General features: G+C 37.9%; 1 protein-coding gene across 1 annotated transcript in view; it reads right to left on the reverse strand.

Moving 5' to 3' along the window:
- The window catches only part of MALRD1 (MAM and LDL receptor class A domain containing 1), a 276,978-nt gene that overhangs the window by 228,601 nt on the left and 24,929 nt on the right, over nucleotides 1-23,448 (reverse strand). The window contains exons 8-11 of the mRNA XM_009637718.1: nucleotides 16,907-16,999; nucleotides 14,494-14,701; nucleotides 7,556-7,702; nucleotides 4,450-4,559 (exon numbers count right to left, since the gene is read on the reverse strand). Of these exons, the coding sequence (XP_009636013.1) occupies nucleotides 4,450-4,559; nucleotides 7,556-7,702; nucleotides 14,494-14,701; nucleotides 16,907-16,999 (558 nt within the window). The remainder of the gene's footprint in view (nucleotides 1-4,449; nucleotides 4,560-7,555; nucleotides 7,703-14,493; nucleotides 14,702-16,906; nucleotides 17,000-23,448) is intronic.

A 23,448-nucleotide genomic window follows, 5' to 3' on the forward strand; every position in this document is an offset into this window, starting at 1 on the left:
ACAGAGTAAACTTGATATGTTTAATTTTTTTTTATTATTATTTTTTTTTAATACTGCCCAGACAAAAATTCAGCTAAGAACTGCAGGGGAGAAATAAGATTTTCAAAGATTTTTTTTTTTCCTTCCCCCTGACTCCTTCCTGCTTCTTCACATAGTGAAAGACTAAAATTCCTTTAACTGCAGACTCTCTACTTCACTGCAATAGCCTTGATAACACTTGAATCTTTGTGAAGGTAAAACAAGAGCTGTAAAAATAGCTCTTCCCACACAGGTCTCTGCCCATCTTCATATGATCTTGCACTGTGAATCTTGGATCACCACACTACAGAGAGAAAGTTTCCTTTTATTTTTTTCATATTATTTAGACTTTTAAACAGAGTTTAAAAATACAGATAATTTTGGGCTAGTAGCCAAGTGAAACTTACGTATTTTTTTGCAAGACAATAATAAATACAAGAAAACCCATGTTTAGCCTCAGGACAAACACAGATGCATGTGTTAGACAGCTTTCAGTTAGACATGAGACAATTAAAGTCTTTTATTTGAGCAAGACAGCTGATACAACAGGCTGTACAGGTCACGGAAAAGCATTATATTAGGGACTGTAACAGGCAAAACAGCCTTAGGGTAGTGGTGTAATTTTTACTTAATTTAATTTATTGTGAATTAACACAAATTTCTAATCACTGGTTGGGCTACTGAGAAAAAAGAAAAAGAAAACAAACAGTAAACACAAACTTAAGAAAACACGTTTCTTCCTCCTTCCCCCAGCCCGTTTAAGTCAAACACTTAGCCTGCCCCCTTCTTAGTCTTGATTTCCCTAATTTTGGCTGCAGGTCACACTCCATCTGGGCCAATTCCTTTGGTGAGGCAACAGGTGGGGCAGGAAGTTGGGCATGTGAGCAATGGCTTCTTTCTGGTGCCCCCTGTGTGTTCTCTTCCTCTGCTCATTGCTTCTTACCCTTCTTCCCCTACTTCAGCTCAGGGCTTTGACAGGCCACAGTCCCTCTGAGGTGTCCCCACCCCAGCACGTGTTGCCCACAACCACAGTCCCTTGGGGTCTCCCTGTCTCAGCATGGGTCACCCACAGTTGCAGTCCTCTCAGAGCCATAGCTCCACAGCATGGACCATCACCCTCTGTGGGTATGTCTCCAGCTGTGTCCCTAACAATGTCCCCTTCCACACCCCTCCTCCTTGTTTGTCCCCAAGAGATCATCATTCTTTCCCCCCCCCCTTTTTTTTTTTAAGGGAAGTAGTAGTTTAAGAGTAACCAGACGCTCAGAGTCGTCTTTTCTTCAATAAATTATCACATTAATATCTCTGTTAAAGCTGTAGACCCTTAGTGCGTCAGGGAAGTTGAAGAACACGACTGATGAATCTGAGAACTCCTTATATCCAAATAATCGACTAATAACCTGAAAATCATCATGCATGTGGATTCACTACCTTTCACTTCTGGCTCTGAATTTAATCCATAAAATTGGCAAATACACCAAAGGCACATCATCTACTGTGTATGAAGGGAGGGTTTCTTTTTGCTTGTGTTACATAGTACAAGGTAGATCAGTGGTCAGGAAATATTCTTGTTACAACACACAGTTACTTCTCAAGACCCTCTGGCTTCACGGCTGGTGGAACTCGTCTCTCAATTTCCTGTAGTGTTTCTTTTTTCCCCACTCATGAAAATTGTGTATTATATAAAATAATTTCAAGACTTATTAATAAATTGAAATAATTCCATGTAACTTTTTTTCCCCACCAGAAAGCTTAGGGAATACAAAGCAGCAGGTATACCAACACTTTTCAAAATGAGCTGTTTGAAGAACTACACCCTAAGCAATCGAGATGTAAGGTTTATATTTATCGAACAGCTTTTCAAACAAATTTGGGATTTCATTACATAAGGAATAAAATTAGCCTCCCTCTCTACGTCTACATGTTCTACTTTACAATGACTACTGTGTCCATTAAAAAGCCATAACCAGAGAGCTAGGACTAGAAATTTGCTTTTACAACTCCAAAACCTTGAGCTAAATGAAGATATTTCTTAGATGACATCTACAGAAAGACTCAGCTACAAGAAGCTGCAGAAAGAAGTTACTTCTAAGTTTCAATTAGCCAGTAAGGCACAATATAAAACTGTTATTCCTCAAGTTCAATTTTCTTTCCTTCTTTTTTCTTTTTAAAACAGCTCGAGCCAAAGAACTTGTAAAGCTATTAATAAACATAGATCTCTTTATGTAGATCCTTTTATCCTCTCAGTGGGACATCCAACAGAGGGCAACATCTCACATTTATAAGCAGAGAGCATAACACAACAATACACATCCTAATGAGCAACCCCTACTTCTTGCTCTTTCCCAGAAATAAAAGTCTGCAGGGAAAATGTGGCAGAAAGCCAGGCTTCCAGTCTTCAAAAACACTCTCTTTTCAGACATGTATGGCTGGGTAAGAACTTATCCCAGTTTTTGTTGAATCTGGGAACTCTAAATACATTCAAGACGTGCATACTCAAAATTAAAATTTGTTTCTTTTCTGACTTTGAACTAGAGCAATGTCTGTGCATCCCCACTGCATTTGTATTTATTTTGAATGTAGACCAAAGTCTGCAATAGATCTAACCGGAATGATTCATTGATTCACATACCGGTTGTGTCCAGTTTGCCTTAAGGGGTTCTAAGATAAATTAATCTGAACCTGAAAGGTGTTTATCCACTCAGTATCAAAGTCCACAAAAGAGGTATGAAACTGCCTGAACAAATGCACTGTGCATACAAAGGCTGTTAGTATCCCAGGAGTAATGCAACTCGCAGGACTCCAATGGGATGCTGCAAGGCCTTCTGTGTTCCCCGCAGCAGCATTCTGCTTGATTTCATTCTGCATCTATTTCTTTTCCGATCCCTTACAACGCTAAGCAGCCATGTGAGGATTAAGAACTGAGAGACTGTATTAAATGGCAGCAAGGTGTTGTTCTTAAATTGTTTAAGAGGCTTCTACTCCTCAGCTGCAAGTTGCAACTATTCAGCTGAGATCTGGTAACTCATTGATGTGCCTAGTCCAAGTCAGCTACAGTCTTAAGCAAAACAAGTTTATCTAAGCCAACACTTGCTTCAGGTCCCTTACGCTAGAAAAAACCTAAGAAGCCTAGGTCCTGCTGGAATAGAATTCTGCTGTTTGTTGGGCCTTCTAAGTGCAGTTCCTCCACACATTGTTTTCTGACATTTTTATTTTTGAAAAAAATTTTCCTAAGTGAAATTACAGTTTCTGTTCTACATTGAGCCTGAAAAATTAAACAACCACAGTCTAAATTTTATTTTGCTTCTCTAAAGACTCTTTTTGCCACCGAACACAATAAAATTATTTTGGCAAGCTTTCCACGTCTTTTCCTTTTCTTCTCTGTGACTTCTTAAATCAGGAGGCATTATGCAGTAGCAGAAAAAACATAACATGATAAGTACGCAACTTAGCTTCTCCCAATATGGCATAAGCTTTGAAAAGTTATAGAATACAAAACAAAAAAAGCCTCAGGAAAAAAAAAAACCTCACACTTATAAAACTGCATAGCATCTATTCACTTTATGTAGTGGCCAAAAGGATAAACAAAAATACGGTTGGGAATGTTTCCTTGTATGTATGTTTCTTTAATATAATCATATATGTTTAATATATTTCTTCAAGTTCTGTTTTAAAAATACATATTTTCTGAAAATTCCAACATTCTAGCTATAAACCTGTATTTTCATATAAGACTTTTCTATTTTTTATCCCTCCTGACCAATTTTTTCCAGGTAGCTTTCTAGTTTCTGGGATCAACCACATCCTGGCTGGTTGCTTTTGCATTCTGCTGCAGAGCCACAGGGCATTTGGCAAAAAAGGCATTTCAAGGTAAACTTTCACATACTGCACTGATCAGCTTAAAAAGCATCCTCCTCAAACCATCAATTAAAATTTAGTACGCGTCTGGAACATGATGGCTAATTCTCTCCGGTCACACCAACACAGTTAATCTATACAGTGACTTCAAACCACAGGTCTCCTGTTGTGGGACACTGGATGTGTGAGTCTTTCCTGCCTACAGAGGCGACAGCGTGACTCTGTCCACTTTTGCTCGAAAGGCAGGCTGCTTTCACTGTGAGTTGGTATGGCCCTGATATCGTTCTCCAGCTTGGTTTGTCACAGCATACAAAAACCTGAAGCATAGCCTTAAATCTGAGTCACCCAGTGGGTGTTTTAGAAAGAATAATAATCAGATATAAAAATTTGGCAGCAAAGCAGTAAAAAGCCCACTGCATGTCCTTCCTCCCAAAGAATTAGTCTGTAACTCCTTCCACTGGTATTGAAACGGAGACAGTTTTTCAGCAGCAACACTTACAGCATGAAGAACACCATATATGTACATCAGGTGAGTGATAGCTTAGAAAGGTGGGGACAGTTAATATCAACTGTTACCTGACAGCAGGAAAGCCCAGGGGACATCTTGACAAGGAAAGGACTCCCCAGATGAGACATGACCATCTTCGTGTTCATCTGATGTGATCCACTAAAGTAAATGAACGCTCCTGTAAACAAAAATCAAAGGAATATGAGAAATATGTCATGCTCCAATGGCAAATAGCTAACTCAGAGAGGTAACCATGTGCTCCATGAGGCACCTAAAGCTTATTCATAAATGTAAACAAATTAAACAGCTTTGCTGTCACTTCAATCTCTGTGGATAACGCCGAGGGTCTTGTAACAGTCTGCAACAACCAGTGTCTATGTAGGCGAAGCCAAAATAGTATTGCAAAATGCTCCTGCCTCTTTTCAATGCAGTAAAATTAACATAAGTTAATCCAAAGATGAGGAAAGAGGGAGAAGAAAAAAGGGTGTTTGGGCAGCCATTGCTAAGGCTACCCTGTCATGGTGCCTGCCAGCACTTAAACCTGAGGGAGTAAACACAGAGCCCTACAAAGGGAGTTCAGATGTTGCTTCTGTGAGAGCTTTACTGTGCAGATCCACTGGATAAATTTTTTTTATCTGCCCTCTTCAGGCAAAAACCTTAAGACCTCCATCCTCCAGACACTACAACTACTTCCCATCATCTTTGCATGGTGCCCTTCTGCTCTCCGCTCAGGCTGGGGCGAGGGAAGGGATTGCAGGAGCTGCAACACAGAGCACCCTGGAGATCAAACAGTGCGGACCTCAGCTAGGATCCCTAAAGGACACATTTTAATTGGCTTAAATAATGGTTCAAACAGAATTTAGAACAAAAATTAATTTCCTTTAGGGTACAGTATTCACTCTCAGCGCAGCCCCGCCAGTTTTAAGCATGCTAACAATGTTGCAGACCATGGGAGCCAATGGAATAAGCTATATTTTCTCATGGGGTCCACAGACTTGACATTGTTGTCTGTGCTAGTGGGGATGAAAGCTTAATTAAAGATCTAATCTGAACTCTGGCAAACGAACTGCCTTTGGATTTGAACTACAGCAGATGTGCTTCAGACAAAGGTAGGCAAGGATAAACATCTTCAAGGGGCCCTAAAGCAGCATATTTTGAATGCCGTCAGTGCTGCCTTCACTGAATACCGAGACTTTTTCATGAAAGTCTGTGCAAAACAACACTAAAGACTCAGTCTTGTTTACGCATTGATATTACACATATTGCCTTACATCTTGGAAAATCAGCTATTGTGCTGCCACGGTCATACTCCTTAGCCATTTATTTCCCATGGATACATAATGAACCAGAGGGTTAAGTCCAGCCCCACGTGAATAATCGCATCGCTTTAGCAAGGCTGGCACAAAGAGGTGACCGTTACAGCTCCTTGTACAAACAGGCGTGCTGCGCTCTGCAGCGCGAGGGAAGCTCTCCTCATTGGAATGCAAGGGTACTTCAAAGGATCCTCTTTTAATTTGCAGCTGAGGCTCCACAGTAGCCTTGTTAAGATCTTCGTTAATAAAAAATTTGCTGCTGCCCTCCCCAGGAGAGAAGAGAGACGAACACTCTGTGGCATCAGAAGCAACTGTTGCAACCCTGAAGGACCTTGATTTAATGTTGGCAAAATCTTGCTCAAATTCTGGAAGCCCAATTCTACAGCCGTGATGTGGCTGTAGCAGGCACAGTGATACATGGGTACAAAAGCACCCCAGAAAGACCCTTGCACTAACTTATATGGGGAATGCTTCGTTACAGGGCTTGAGAGGTGCTGCATGGTAACCCCAAGATCTGCTTCAGACTTCAACCTGCAGCAGCTTATAAAGATGTGAACCTAACTTGTAATGATTCAGGTATCGAAGCGGCTTAAGTACAGGAGCACATAGTTGCATATCGGCTAATTTAACATGCTGCTTAGGCTGCAGAGCAGATGTTTCTACCAGCAGCCTTCATTATGACCACATTACACCTCAGATCTCACCAGCACCTAGAATAACCCACATGGGAAAGACACGGGCATATCAGTGCCCTTCTCCAGAGCTGTGAGGGTTCAGAAGCTGTGATACAGTAATGTTTGCAGACAATGCAGTAATGCAGATCCAGTGCCACTCTAGGGAGACAATCAAATGAAATGTCAAATAGCTGTTGGGAAAATGAATAGCAACTTTGGTGCACTTCATCGCTTGGGGACCGATGGAAAAAAAGGCATATGATTGTACAGTTAGTTGTTATATAGCATGCACACACATACTCTCATCCCACCAGGGTTTGCTCAGGTGAATTTTAATCCTGCAATTCCTCTACCTTTGAATGCTCAAGGAAGAATACTTAATATTTCACATTCCTTTAACATGAACATGAGAGAGAAGTGTGAAAGTCTGGCTGTAAGACGATATATATTATTAAAAAAATTTAACTTAAAGGGGTATTGGACTGTAACCCAGATTTTAAAGTAATCTAATCTCCACTGGAAGCAGTGTAATAGACACATTTTAATAAAATTAAAGTAGCAGAATATTTGCCAATATTATTTGACAATGACAAACATGCTAGGCAGTTTTAGTTTTATACAGTATGCTGTAATAACATTTTCATTTTGGAAAAATACTTTAAAACAGCTCTCTAATGGAATAAAGTTTCTCCAGCTGAATGCATTGTATAGCAACTATGGGCTGAAGGAAGAACTGTTCAAAGGATATTACGCTCACTCTATTTTTCCCAGACAAAATTGATGAATTTACCTGCACTCTACAAAAAGCTACAGTTATATTTTGTCCAAATAATATTTTCAAGAATGGTCCCTCTGTGAATATTGGGTACAAAGATGCTTGTGAGATGCATGGACAAAGTTAGCTTTGTCAGTTCAAAGATCGGTATCTCAAAAAACTGACAGCTGGATCACGTCTCATACCTCATGGATTGTCCCAGCAGAAAAGGAAGATTACAGAGGTATAGGAACCAAAGCGCATTTAAGAAAGAGCATCCCCAAAAGATTAGCTTTCTGTAACAATTCCTATGTTATGCACATACTATGTTCAATTCATTTCAAATCAGTTTTTATTATCAGTCTGTCACCATTTGCAAAAACAAATACTCATCACAGAAGGAGGAAAATAATAATAATAAAAGGAATCTCACCATGTCCAGTATTAGTTGTATGAGCTCTTCCAGGGAGCGTCCTGTTAAGGGGAGCCTGTTCTTTCATTATGTTCCAGTCAGCGTCACCTATGCTTAGTGGCTTCCATCCACAGAGGTCAGTCTCAAAATCACATATAGTGTAATTAGCTGTTGTAAGAACAACAACAATAACAGAACATTAGGTTGGATTTACTACAACAGTTTTAATGCCAGAACTATGAATATTTTGGTTTTGGATGTACAAGGAGTCTTAAAGAATTGCTGGAATTTTTCACTGAAATTCAGATTCTTCAGATGGACAAAAAGTTCTAGAATACAGGTAACTGGTCAGGCAGGCCCTTCTCTTCTTATCAAAATCAGAACCATGAAGGAAATCACATATAAGAGAATAAACTATATTGTGTTAAAGATGAGACCTGTGCATAGGTTGCTCCTAGATTATAAAAGTAACACTATGTGTTTTTAAAAGATTGATTTTACTGGAAAGTTAATTATGAATGTGTGGGGAAAAATAAAATCTACTTAGTGCTTCAAATATACCAAAAGTAAAGATTAAGTTTCCACTTAATTTATTTTTGAAAATGAAATTTAGATTTATAAATTATTTAGGTATCCTAGAAATTTTTATTGCAAAGTAGGTCATTTTCTCAGCGGTTATAGATTAGACCAACTTAAACTGTATAAAAAAAAAAAAAGATAAGAAAATAGTGTAATCTAAGAGTTTTCTTTCCTAGTCCAAAACAGCTTCATGAACTGCTACACTTAACTCTTTGGGTCACTTATCGTAATTGTAAAAATTGGTTTTGAACTTTTTCTAGACTTCATGGCACATTTATCCTATCATATCAGCCTCAGACATGAATATACATATTACTCCAATTTTTAGATTGTACAACACCAAAATGAAACCCATCTTTGTTGAAGAACCATGACAGTAAAGCTCCATAGTAATGGTCTTGCTGGTATAAAGAGGCTATCTGAGCAGCTAAATCTTAAGGTACAAAATAAATCACAGATATCAGTATCTCATCTGGATTCACTATATACATTAAAATTCAATGGAGCATGATTTTCTCTTTAGTGCAGTATATTAGTTAAACATGAAACTTGGTTAACTTATTACAGAATTATCATGCTTTTGACAAGGTATCTTGTTAATTAGACAGCAATTGTTAATACGTTAAAGTAGAATATGCAAATTGATATCCGAGACTAAGCTGGTTTGCTGCACAGTAATTAATATTATGTTTAGGCATTGTGCTTTCCTTAGCTAAGCAGCCTTGAGAGAACCAGTGTGACACAAAAAAGCAAACTTTCTTTGCTTAAACATCTCTTTCCCCCAGCCTCCCTAAATCCAGCAAAAGGTCTTCTGTGTAAGAAGCTGACTGCAGTGTCTGCATAGTAATATCCAAACAAACATCAATAAATGACCATGTAGACACAAAGAACTTACTCTGTTGTATACTAAGCAATCAAAAACCTGTTCCTGGAAAAAAAATGCCAGGTCAAAGTTAAAATAATGGTTTAAATATGAAAGAGAAATCAAGATGGTACTAATGATTAATATTTTACAGCTCAATAAGGTATTTAGCATGGGACTTCTTTTTAATTATTATTTTCTTTTAACTAGAGGTACTTAGAACCTCAAGATTCATTATTGCAATATTACAATACTTTTCATGTGCTGATGACATCAGATCTGGTGTCATTTAATGTGGCTCAATACGGGGCTCAGGGTTTTTCACTGGCTCACAGTGACAAGCTGACTCTTAAGGTACATTTGGAAATCATATACTAAAAGAATTGGCGAAGCAGCAAGGCTGTGATCAGGCAGAGCCTGTCACTGCCCTTGATGGTCAACAGGAAGAGAGAAGTCTGATGAAATCATCATTTGTGCTCCAGCTCACTAAATGTGATAATGTTGACCATGTTTTAGATGCTACTATTTTTTTTATTGCACCTGTCATTTGAAATGACAAGCTTTATACAAACATCCAGTTGTGCAGAGACGCTGGGCCAGAGTCACTTACCAAGCCCAAGTGTTCCACCCTATGTGTTTTATCCCTACTTAATTCTAAAAACTTAAAGGGTGCTTGTAAATGTTTAATCAAGCTCGAAAAAAAAGTTCTGTGCTTTGGCTGAAACCCAAATCCAAGTGAAACAGTTTCTCAGTGTATTTTTTCATTGCTCAAACATTAATAAGCTTTGAGAAATGCTCCTTTCCCATCAAAACAGTGCATAATTTTTATTATTCACAGCCTTTTTCTACATTTTTATTTGAACTTTCAAGTGATTATAGGGAATGTCTCACTAGCCATAGTTGGAAAATAAGTGACTGCACAACCTCCTTTGAGGAGTTATACTTCAATTATGTAGGTTAAACAGACATAAAGCATATTTCTGGTATATTATGTCCTTTCCTACTGCACCTCTTACCATCAGAGCTTTTTATTTCACTGGGAAGATTCATTAGATTCAAACTGCAGAAAGTTTTCCATATTCTGAAAGCAAAACAGTCAATTCTCAGTTTTGGAGATTCATCTATTTATAATTTAGCAAAATGGAAAGGAAATCAGAAAGGAAATAACAACCTCCATTCATTTTAATAACAAGACAAATTTGAAAAATAATCTTTTTTTTTTTTTCATGTGGGTATATCAGTATATCTCAACTAGTCAAGGAGTAATTTATTACACCAGTTCTGCAAAAACAATGACTCCAGGATGTATCCAGGAGAAAAAAAATGTTCCCCAACAAATCTCCTTGAATTTCAAGAATTAAGCGAAGCTTACTAAAGCCATAAAATACACTTGAAAGATTTTTCAATTAATATGAACCTTTTTTCCACGTTTTTGTTTTGTTTTGTTTTTTTAAAAAAGAAACAGGAAACAAAGTACATATTCAAAGAGCACTGGAAGGTTAAATGGAAATGTTTTTTCTTTGACTAGCTTACTCTATCTATCCCAGCCCCTCTTGATCCTCCTGGAGAAAAACCAAAGTAGTCCTGGGTTACCAGCCAATTAACATTGCTTCAGCTTTGCTAGCCTGCAACTGGATGAAGCTTTTCAGTCCTACTCTGTCAGCTCAATCAAATGAATACAACTGGGGGGGACACAGCTTGTCTCTCCATCAGGTTGGTGTTTCCATGACTAATAGCATTGAATGAGGAGGGCTGCTACCCTTGCTCAGTGTAGCAACACCCAAGCTCCTACGGAATTTGGGGTATAAACTATCTGCATGATCAGTGACCAAAGCACCTCTGTGTAATTACTTTGTCATTAATATTTTGTCATTTCTGGTTAACATTTAACGTCTAATATTTTGTCATTTCTGGTTAACATTTAATGTCAATTTGGGTAAGGGAAGTGTTACGCATATACCTTCTTATTTACTATCTGTGCACACTCCCTACCAGTTTGTGATTAGTTTTATTTATCTAGAATTTGTTAAAGGATTCATGCAGAAAGACAGCACATGACCATAGGTCATCTAGCCCGAACTTCCATATGTCATAAGTCATTAGACAGAGCTCTCATAACACCTTAGTCCCTTAGGTGAGATGGCCTCATCTCCTTCTGAAACTACTTGGTCACCTTGCTTAGGGTTGAGAGACTGGTGATGTTAAGGGAATGTCTTGTCAATCCTGGGTCTCCAGAGGGTACGCTTACTTTGGGTTAACTGTTCTGGTGAAATACAAATGCAACGCTACACAGTGTTCATATACAATGAAGAAATCTGTGAAAATAATATGGGTGTAGCTTTTTTTCTTCACATGTACATACAAGGTTGATGGGCAGGTGTTGACAATTTCAGACAATTAATGTGTCACAAAAAACACATAAATGTGTAGTAAAACAAATGATTCAGACTAAAAAATGCTCATTCTATTTTAAAGCTGAATGGTAATAAAAAGATTTGTATATGTGTTCATCGTCTAGTAAATTGCTATACTGTAAATGAAATGCATTAAAAGGTACATGGCTTTAAAATTATACAAGTTTCCGTCATTCTACATGTTTCCTATTCATAAATTATAAAAATCCTATGAAAGGCTGAGAATATTTAAGCTAATACTAGAGATGCAGAATTAAAACCAGAAGAGTTAGACAGATGTTTTAAGAAAGCTTCTAATTAGGCTAGGTGGAAGGTGATGTTATTTCAGAAACAGCTGTAGAATGTCCCACCCCACAATCATTTTGAATCTACATGAATATTGATGAGTAGGTAATTTCCAGAAACACTGCTGTATTGAAGTGTGGTATCACTTGGAAATAGCAAGTGCTTCCTAGGCTTCTTGCCAAGTTGCTAGGATTCCTAGCTACTGATTCACTGGTGATGTTTTTATATGTATTGTGTATGTTACATATAATTAATGTATATCAGTAGTAGGTATAGTGCTTGAAATATTTATTTGGCATAGCATTTAGTGCAAAACTTCCCTTATATTATGTAGGGAGTAAATAAAAGGCATCAACATGAAAGGGGTCTTTTTAATCCTTCAAATGGTCTAAGTACTGTATTTCACTTTCTTTGTTTTGAATACATTAAGTAGGTTTTGATCATTTATTATCAGTCATTGTGAAATAAGAAAATTAGAAGTGATCTCAAATAAGTAGTGTCAAATAAGACATAATGAAAATGTAGCATTTAATACTAAAAACATTAATTTCATAATTTGTCACTTCATTAGATTATTTGATTTCAATAAAACTACTCAAATAAAGGTGGTTACTCATGTGCATAAGTGTTTCCTAAGCAAGTTCCTAATTATCTGAGACTTTTTTTTTTGAGTCTCATATACTTAAATATCTATTTATATAAATGGACAGAGATGAAACAGAAAGTTTAAGGAACATTGTAAAACATATATTTGTTCTTGTAATAAGTTGCATTATTATAAGACCATTTATGCCAAGTTAACATGAGCAAATAAGAAACATTATTTTTCCTTCCCCATTATAATGAAGCCAAGAAAATCCTCAAAGAAGAGGGAAATCCTTCACATTGCTAAGTAACAGCTGTCTGCTTTTGCTTTCATTCAGTATGGAGATCTGTCAGCTCTTTCAGTACATGAGAGTACTTCATCAAAGGAAACTACTGAGGATGTGTCCAAGGATAGATGCTAAAATACCTAAAAGAATAGAGGCTAAAATATGCATTATTGCACCAGATAGGAATTCGTCCTGAAAATTAATGCAAATAAAGGTAGTGTACTCTAAATATCATTGAGGAAAATTTCAAGATCATGTGCAAAATTTACGTAATGGGAGGAAAAGAACAAAGACCAGAAATAAAGGATAAATAAATAAATAAATAAATGACAGAAATAAAGGAGACCTTTTGGTCAAGACTGCATAAAGTGTCAGAAAGAGGAATTTTCTAAGCCAACCAAACTGCTGAAGAGCTGAATTCCATGTTTAGGGTCCTCTTTCCTGAAAATGAGTGTATGAAGTATCCTAAACAATATTAGCCTTTAAAATGGGCCAACTTTAAAAAGTTATTGTTATTTTAAAGAAGGCCATTTTTTTCTTTTCTTTCTTGTCAGCCAGTAGTCAGAGCAACATGCAGCTGTTATGAGTTGCTTATATTTTAGAAAAGCACTTTTCACCCTTTTTTGAGAGGACTTTTGTACGCTGCTCCAACAATATGATGTGTCTTTAACCTGTGAATGCCTCAACACAGAGTGAAGCGCACAATCCTTATGTCACAGGTTCAATTGAGTGTGATATTTTCTTTAAATTAAAATACACTAGGAGTTAGTGGAGAATCAGTGCCATGTGATAAAACAAAGGTGGCAGCAGCAGACAGTAGAGCATCAGGTAGAGCTACTGAAGAGGGTTTTGCACTGGCTGGGCCTCCCATCAGTCCTTGCCCCAGCACCCTAATTCTGGAAGTGCCACAGAGGACAGTGTTGAGATTTCCAGGCCATTCTGACTTTTCTGTCTTCTGCCCACTCTCTAGTTTTTCTGACTCACCCACGTGAGCATGATAGAAACCATATTCTCAAGAGTGAGTCCTGCTGTGACCTTTCTTTAACTCTAAAATACTGACTATAGGTAGGTTATTTCACATTTCAGTTACACAATGCCAATGTCCAGTGTCTGAGGCACAGGAGTAAAAATAAAATAAGAAAGTGTAATGCATTTTATGCAAAATATAATTGCCTGTAAGTCACTAGAGTTATCTTTATTTTCACTTTGTGTAGAACTATTAACAGCTACTTTTCAACTGGGACAATTATTTTTCATCATCCTTTTAAATCTTAAAATTGTTCTTCTGTACTCCCAGTCATTATTCACCATATTGTTACTGAAGTGGGAACACTAAATAGCTGAGAAATAAAGTCCAATTTATAAAGTATTATTCACTTTCATTGTATCCCTGTTCCTAAAGAGCATGTGAGGACTCTGCGCTCCTACCAGCACACACGCAGAGATAGAAGCATGGGGTCAAGTCTTGTAAAAAAGGAAAACAGATGTCAAAAAAGGATCCCCTATAGACTTTAATGTTGACTTAGACTCCACCCAGAGATAAAAGACAACCTAAATTAGAAAAGTCTTCAAACAACAAACCGCAAGGCAGATTCCAGTCCCTCTCAAATTAGGGCAGTAGAGGTTATAAATGTTGTATGTAAGGAATACATTTAAGAAAAAATATGCAAAATGTTGCATTTCTGCAGACACTTAAAGAATTATTATCTGGATCCAAAACATATTGATGAGGCCAGACAGAGAAATAGAAAGCAATGGGAAGAAGAAAACTGCATGACAGAAAATGCTATGAACACTGTCACTAACCTGTACATCACTAAACATTCTGGTAAAAAAGAAGCCATATAAATAATAACTCAGTTTTTTAACCATTTCTTGGATAGGCTTGTTTAGGTTTCACAACACCCTTCCGCACAATGTCCTTCTAAAGCAGTGCAATTCACTTACAGCAGGCTGCTGGATCCTCATCGCTGCCGTCAGAACAATCTGGGTGAGAGTCACAGGCTGATCCAGGCTCTGTGGACTGCCCATCAGTGCAGGTGAATTTTTCTAAGGAGCAGAAACCTGGTGGCTCTGATGGTGTAGTGTCCAAGAGCCGGATGCTACTCAGACATACGAAACCTGCCCTGCTCTGGAGGGTTCCTTTAAACATAAGCTGCGGATTGTTACAGTTAAAATATTTGCATTAACAGAAATAACACAATAAACACCTGTGCATAAAAAGCACCAGTTATTTTCCATTACAAAACCATGACAAATTTCTGATCAGAAGCTGAAGTTTTGTATGACTACCTCAGGTTGAATTTTCTGAAAATTTTCAGCTAAAATGGTTTGATGAATTCCAAGAATGAAGTAGAAGCCTATTTTAAAGCAAAACTCCTAATCTCATAATAATTTCATTAAAAAGTTGCAATGCTTTTTTGTGCTTTAGAAGAATGACCTGAAATGTAACATCCTAAAGACTCCATCTTCTGCTCTGAAGTCTCTTCAGCAGATCCTTTTGCAGATGTCCAAGAGAAAAAATCTTCGTAACACTCACAGGTGAATAAAATGGGTTAGGGACTGCCCTTGGACACTGACTGCAACAGCATAGCTTAACAACTGATATGTCTTTCACCACTTAAGACGGCTGCATCCAGTCTATGTAGTGGCATTGATCCCTGCCTGCTGGTAACCCTTGAACCGTGTCAGACACTTTCTGGGAAATGGCCAATTTGCTTGAGTCAAAACCTTGCTAGGGACCATGTTAATGGTCTCAGAAATAAGAAAGATATATTTCATTACCTTCCACTAGAGGCAATTATATGGGCTATCACATGGCAATCCTTGGGTCTGTGCCCTGGTCCTGCTCGTTTTACTGTTATTGGCATAGACACAGAGATTCAAGAAGCATTTATTTCTCCTGCAGAGTTTCCTTGTGCTCACCAGATTTTACAGAAGCTGATTTAGAGCTATGAAGTTTCAGAATACATTGCTTGCTCCTGGCCACTGTGAAGCTCAACTCTACTGGGTCTCAAAGTAAGGAGATTACCCCACTCATGCTCTCCAAGTTTCTTTTACCTGAGCTAAAGGAGCAGACAGCTTGGATTCATCAGAAAGATGAAGATGACAATGAAAGAAAACACTGAGGGACAAGAGCAGGAGTCGGAGGCACAAATCAAAAATGGAGTTGGAGGTTTTGACAGGCTGGGACATGGCCAGAGTGCGAGTCTCAGAAAGTAGACATGTGCAAGAGGCAAAAAGTACAGTGGAAGGAAAGCTGGATAAGAGTTTCTGACAGAACAGAAGGAAACTAGAACAGACATGATTTGGGGCATAAGCAGAAGGCTGTTACACACTTCCCAAAGCCTGGGAATTAGGTTGGAGTGAAGTCTCAAGAGGGATTTTTCTTTCTAAGAAATAAGAAAGATATATGTCATTACCTCCCACTAGAGGCAATTTCTTCAAAATGAAAAAAGCCTTCTACTACTATCCATTCTCTACCAGTTCAAACAGCAGAATGCTATGCTGAAAACATTACGCGGTCACATAATTAAAGATAGTATCTTTCCTTCCCTAAACAGAAGTGATCCTTGCTATCTTTGCACAAAGAATACATGGGGTTGGCTTTCTACATGTATACACACAACCTCAGCAACCTTTTGTTTCTTTATTTTTAGATACTATAGTATTATTATACATCTAGTTGTTTATTCACACTTATCCTTGCGTGAAAAGGAGAGACAGGTAACAACAGGTACTTGTAACCTATTAGCTTGCTGAAATGCATTCATCCTAATATATGTCAAAATGTCAATGCCTGCAGCAGGCTTAATCTTTGTCCTTTCACAGAGATTACATTTTCAGCTGATTGTTGAGACAGTAAAATATGATGGTTATTTACAGACTTATGAAAAATAATTGTAAAAATACTTTAAAAAGAAACTTGCAAATCAATTTAAGAATTAAATAGATGTAAATTTGCATTCTTCTCCATGCCTGCAAATTCAAGGGGAAGATATTCTCTCATAATCAATGGTTTACAACACTCCACTGAAATCCCACAAACATCATTCATATCATCTCATTTAAATGAGTTGGTACTACCTGAGATGGACTCAGATATCTGACTACTCAAAATAGGGCGAGAATTGTATTCATTTTCTTACATGTTATTAAAGACCAGCTGCTTCAACACATGATGTTTCTGTAGATGTTTTATTGAGCTATAACCAGAGCTTCACCCACATTGAAGCAATGAAGAATAGTAAGCCCTTCAGGATACAAATAATTTTAACAAATTTTTAAGTTTCCTAGAAGCTTTATAAACAATAAGGTAAAACATTTTCAGAAATGGAGCACATGCCTTTTTCATTCATACCTTTACATTTTCTAGCCCTCTTGGTAGCTCTATATCCACTTTGACCCATTCCTTCCTAGTCATGATGTTGGTTTCCCACAAAACATGTTCCTCCTGTAAAATGTAGAATAGGATGTTATAAAGCTAGTTTTTGATCCTCTGTAAATTATCAAAGCCAATTTTTGTCCTCAATCTTTTCATATCCTAGCCAAACAACCACTATATACAAACTTGCTGTATGTGAGGAAATACAGCTTCACATATTCATTTGCAAGCTTTCCAATGAGGTCTATGGGAGAGAGGGGAAACAAGACATGTTTACTGTCATTAAACAGGCTAATTGTATAATTATCGAGAGTCAGCTTGGCAAAATTAAAGTGAATTAATATGTAAATTAAGCCACGTTATTGCTAAATTTAACAATATGTTTTCATGGTGCTCTCAACATTAGTTTCGTTTTCATGAATAATTGCTTATACTATGTTGTGTTATAATTAGATTCAGTTTTCTTAGAACTGATTTTGGGGTCTGTAAAAATTACCTAATCAACTGTGCTAAAAACTTTTTTTTTTTAAATCCATAAAGCAAGCAGGCAGAATACTGCCTAACAAGTCCTATATATGTTCTGAGTTACCTCAATCCCCATTTTCAGTCCACCTCTTAAGGATAACAGCGGAAGTGCCAAAGTGGTAAGGTTCCCTTTATGCAAACACTCCAAGCCCTTTGGATTCAAGTCTGACAAAACCAGCTCGTGCTCATTCTGCTTCTAGTCATGATCCTGACAGGAACATGCCAAGGCCAGTATAAAGAAATGTAGCAATATGAACTTCATATCCCTAAATAAAATCTTTTCAAGAATCAGCTCCAAAATAAAGTGAAACCAGAAAGACAGAAAAAAAATGTAGGAAAAGTTAATATAGGCTATACATACAAACAGACTTACCATTACAAGAATCAATAGTGAGACCCCTTTTAGGACACTGTGCAAAGTACTTGTCATACTTTTTCCACAAAGCATATTACAGAATTAGAAGCAGTTCAGAAAAAGATGCAAAGCATGATAAGAGAAATGGAAAATCTCTTGTATGGAGAGAAATTGAAAGGATATAAAAAGTTTACCTTACAGGAGATGAATAAAAGGGGATATAATAGGTATGTGAAATGTTATCAATACTATAGACAGGACAGTTATCTTTTTTCCTATCCTGCAATATAAAAAAGAGGAGGAAGATACTGTCTACTGCTTAATAGACCGAGAGGCTGAGCCAACAGAACAACACTGATACGATTTGTGATGAGTAGCCAATTACTTATGCTCTTTTACTACCAAGGCTTCAACTGTTGTGACACATTAATAAAGCTAGAAGACTAAATCTCTACTGAATATGTGTTCAAAGATCAGTTTTAGAAAACTGCAAGACAGGGCCAAGCCAATACCCTAATTCCAAGCACTGAATGACATCAGAAATCAAATCTGGGTAAACCACATAACATACACTTGATTTCAGAAATAGAAGTCAGCTGTGAGTTTCCACATCAGCATAGGATATAAGTATTTGTCAACTTGTTCACATGATGGGTATCCAACAAAAGTCTTTCAACAACAAGGACACTTCATTCTGCATAAAGCTTGCTTCATTTTGCTAAACAATTCAGTTGCAAAGAAAATCTCTTAACGTTATTAGCCTACAATAGCCACATATAAGACACAGAAAAGGGTGATGTACTAGGAACCGTACTGCATGGCAGGTTAAAACCATAGCCTGCAGTTAACTATCTGCCTTTAGAAATGTTTTAGTTAATGTATCTGGGCATGCACACATACCTCCACATGTACTTCTATGAACTCTCCAAACACATTTGTATACCTTGTGGGAACACTCTACATTTGCTGTTTATTTGATCGGATGCATCTAGATACTATAATTTTGGACGCATTCAATTAACAGCTTAGATACCCATCCCCATGACCATCTTTCTCCTCATTAATTTTAATAAAACCAGCTTGAAGCAGTAAACTTGGGTTTTCTGTGCATGTGCCAATATCCATACCTTCTAGGGTTGTTGTTTACACTGAAAGCTGTAAATCAGCTCAGATGCAACAGCTTTTTACACTGGCTATGGCTCCATGCAACAAACGTTACCCTCTCGTTTTATACAGCTTTAATAAACCAATAATATTATTTCCATTCCTTGCAATGTTTTCTCTGTAGTATTCATCCCGCTTGTCAGATTCTTCCACGCCTCTAGTACAAATGGATTAACCCCTCTAGCACATTCTTTGCATTTCTAGTGCTCTTAAAAATGCTGAATGTATTGCTTTACTAGTACTTTCCCCATAAGATTTATTTTGGTGATGCAGGGGAGCGGTTGCTCAAAATACCTTCACTCTATTCCCCTTATTGTGATATATTACTATCTATAAACAATTTTTTGTAAAGCTTAAACGGGCAAGAATTGTTTTGTTTATCTGCAATGTTTTGAGGGGGTTTTTTTTGAAGTAATGCTACTCAGATTTGAAGGATGGAAGAGACAATCATAGCTTTTTGTTACCAACTCCTTTTATAAAATACAACTTTTTATTTTGTTTTTTGACATTTCTCTACAGGTACATTCACTGCTGTGCAACTGCACTCATCATTTTGTCCCTTCTTTCATTCCAGAGAGTAATTTGGAGCAAAATCTTATTTCTTCCCCCACAATGAATCACCTTTAACTTCTGCAGAGGAGTGTACTTGCATGGTTTTTGCAAGTATTGCTGAACACTTATAGAAATGTTAGTGCATTGGGGTACAAATATGCTTGCACATATAAACATCAGTTGAAATTATCTTTTATTGTTTTATTTCCACCTGTTTTGTAGCCGTACAGGATGTAAAGATTAAGACAGAAGGAAGACATATAAGCCCATTACTTAATGGGATAAATGAGCAAGTAATGAATGGCAAATGATAGACTAAATTCAACATCTTTTTTTGTTTCAGTTTTCACAGAAAAGTTTGAAATTTATCAACAGACATTTAACATTGTTAATGTTTTATGTTAGTGAAGACTAAAATTAATATTGCCAAGTGTGAAGGCAAACCAAGACCAGAATAGAAAAAAAATATTACAAATCTATATAAGCCAGAGGTACTGAAACTTGAAGGTAATCAGGAAGTTTAAACTAAAGGTTACGTAATGGAAAGAATATCTTGCTATCAACGGCTAAGCCTGAGAAGCTGAGGAGAATGTGTAGGTGTATTTGGTTTGTGTAGTAAGGTCTTGGTAGTGGGGAGGCTACAGGGGCGGTTTCTGTGAAAAGCTGCTAAAAGTTTTCCCTGTGTCCACTGCTGGCCAAGGCCAAGCCAATCAGAGATGGTGGAAGCGCCTTTTTCAGTGACCAAGGTCAGTGAAGAAGGAGGGGGAGGAGGTGCTCCAAGTGCCAGAGTGGAGATTCCCCTGCAGCCCTTGGTGAAGACCATGGTGAGGCAGGCTGTCCCCCTGCAGCCCATGGAGGTCCACAGTGGAGCAGATATCCACGTGTAGCCCATGGAGGACCCCACGCCAGAGCAGGTGGATGCCCAAAGGAAGGAGGCTGTGACTCCCATGGGAAGCGTGTGCTGGATCAGGTTCCTGGCAAGACTTTGTGGACCTGTGGGGGAGGAGCCCACGCCAAGGCAGGTTTTCTGGCATGACTTGTGACCCCATGGGGGACCCACGCTGGAGCAGCCTGTTCCTGAGGGATGGCACCCCATGGGAGGGATGGACCCTCGCTGGAGCAGTTCGTGAAGAACTGTAGCCCGTGGGAAGGACTCACATTTGAGAAGTTCATGGAAGTTCATGAAGGACTGTATCCCGTGAGAGGGACCCCATGCATGAGCAGGGGAAGAGTCCTCTCCCAAGGAAGAAGAAGCAGCAGAGACAATGTGTGATGAACTGACCCCAACCCCCATTCCCATCCCCCTGCACCGCTGCGGGGAAGTAGGTAGAGAAACTTGGGAGTGAAGTTGAGCCCAGGAAGAAGGGAGGGGTGGGGGGAAGGTGTTTTAAGATTCAGCAGTTTTTATCTTTTCCTTCTCTGATTTTGATTGTTAATAAATTAATTTCATCAAGTTGAGTCTGTTTTGCCTGTGATAGCAACTGGCAAATGATCTCTCCCTGTCCTTATCTCGACCCACAAGCCTTTTGATCTGCTTTTCTCTCCTCTGTCTGGTTAGAGGGGAGTGACAGAGCGGCTTTGGTGGGCACCTGGCATCCAGCCAGGGTCAACCCACTACAGTAGGAAACTAAAGAACTGTGAGAACAAAGGATATATGTTACAGTCAAGGGGAAAAATACAGACCATGCAATTATAGCCAATCAGCTGAAAGTTGTCAACTCACAAAACACTGGGACAAATTGCTAACAATAATCTTGTAAGCAGCTAGAGAATTAGAAAGTGAGAAACCTACATTAGCTGCCTCTGATGAGGAGCAAGTCACATTCAACCAGTGTAATCTTCTTTTCTTTTCACAGCAAATAGCCTTGAAAAAGTAGAAATTACTTTATTAAGGCTTTTAACATATCTTGTAGGACATTCTTTAAGCAAATTGCGGAGATTTGGTGCAGAGGGAATTACTGTAAAATGGCTGTACAAAGGGATGTACAAATAGGAGTGTAACCTTATTTAAAAAAGGAGCTGTCAATAGTTTTCTATCAAACTAAAAGAAAATGATAATAGGGCTCTGCATAGGTCTGTTCCATGGCCTGACATAATTATGTGCTGACTACCTGTTTGGATAGCGGAATGAAAAGTAAAACTTAAAAAAATGTTGATAACACTAAATTGGGAGGAATTACAAGCACTCTGAAGAACATAATTAGAATTTAAAATTATCTCAGTATATAAAAATCAGTTTCAAACCAGTAACACAAAGTTCAAAGACATATCAATCACAATTAGGAAAGAAAAATCAAATGATCAAATGCAGTAGTACTGAATGAAAAGCAACTTTGCTAAGCCAGCAGTAAAACAGGAAAAGCCACAGATTATTGTGGACTGCAAGTTAAATATAAATCAACAACAGGTTACTGCTGACAAAGAGAGTCCATTTTCCCTATCCTTCTTCATACTCAAGAGCAATTTAAATTCCCTGTCTTCCAGTTGATGTCATAATGCCTATATTAGAAAATACGTTCACTCATCTTTAGCCTCTCTGTTGAAAGGGTGAGGAAGGCTTGGAATATATTTGCAACATCCGTGCTGCTTGTCCTCTAAGAACAGTACTGAAACTGTACATTAAATGTAATTCAGTCTCTGTTTGAGTCAGACTTGTCAGTGCTGGGACACAGCAAGAGTTGTTCAGAGATAAGAGGTTCTGACCAAGAAAAACAGTAAAAGGGGGTGCAAGGAAACTGCATCATACCAGACTGTGCAATTGAGAGGTTATTTTGAATGACAGCCTCCAGGACAGCAGCTCTGCTGTCCTCCAGGGTCAGAACCAGCACCTGGCTCTTGCTTCTGTTTCTCAGTATTTGGCTAGTTTTGAAGATTCATTTGTTTTTCATAAAGACCCTAACAATTCAGTAGCAAAATGTGTAAAAGCTACCCCTCCCTTCATTTCAGTTTAAGAAACCTTAAATATGAGTCTGTAGGGGTTTGGTTTTGAAGCTACCAGCAGAGGCCTATGTTTCTGAAGGTTTTTCCAGCAAGTCTTGCAGTATGAGTAACTCATATCAGCTTTAAATAAGTCTATGTGCAATAAATACTCTTCTGACTGAAGGAGAAATTCAGTAACTAAAATATCAAAAGGCTAAGAGAAGTTGTGGAAATGGAGTGGACTGAACTGATGTAATAACTGCCAAAAACATTATTCTAATGCACATGTAAGAAACCGTTTATCAATTAATTCCATTTAGGCTCCCAATCCTGTGGGACCTCAAATGCCAGTTTTCTTATGTTTTTAGCTCATATAATTTAGCTCTATTTTCAGGGAATGGAAATTCTTAAATCAGGTTCATTGATGCTACTTAGGTGAACCATTGAAATCAGTATTCCTATTCTGTCTCAAGGTTGCTGTGGGCATCATACCTGGGAATTTATTGGTAAGTACTATGGCACAAATCTCCATGCGTTCTGACCAGAACACTGATTATGTTGCAATTCCCTGATACAGTAATGGGTCATAGAAAAATACAACTGTTCCTTTTTATAAATGAAAAATGAGCAAGAGCCTGGAGTTGTTTTCATGAATACTTGAAGACACAGTGGGAAAGAAATAAGGTATTTCCATTACCTGTTCCTATATTTAGACCCCTTGGTAGTATTACAGTTCAGGTTTTTTTGCATCTTATCATTGTGAATGAGTCCGATCTGTCTTTTTAAATACTTGTATTGTTGGGTGATAATAATTCAACTCCAACATCAAGATATGAGAGCCATTAACTTAATGAGACCAGCTGTACCGCTCCTGCTTTCATTAAGTAGCAGTACAATAGCATCAATATTAAGTTATTAAACAAGACTTTCAAAAGGGAACATTCTAACAGCAGAAAGCCTCCACAAGGCAGGGGAAGTAAGAAAGGTGGAAACAGTTACCATT

The sequence above is a fragment of the Egretta garzetta genome, unplaced genomic scaffold, assembly GCF_000687185.1.
Source record: "Egretta garzetta isolate BGI_Z169 unplaced genomic scaffold, ASM68718v1 scaffold434, whole genome shotgun sequence".
Classification (NCBI taxonomy): domain Eukaryota; kingdom Metazoa; phylum Chordata; class Aves; order Pelecaniformes; family Ardeidae; genus Egretta; species Egretta garzetta.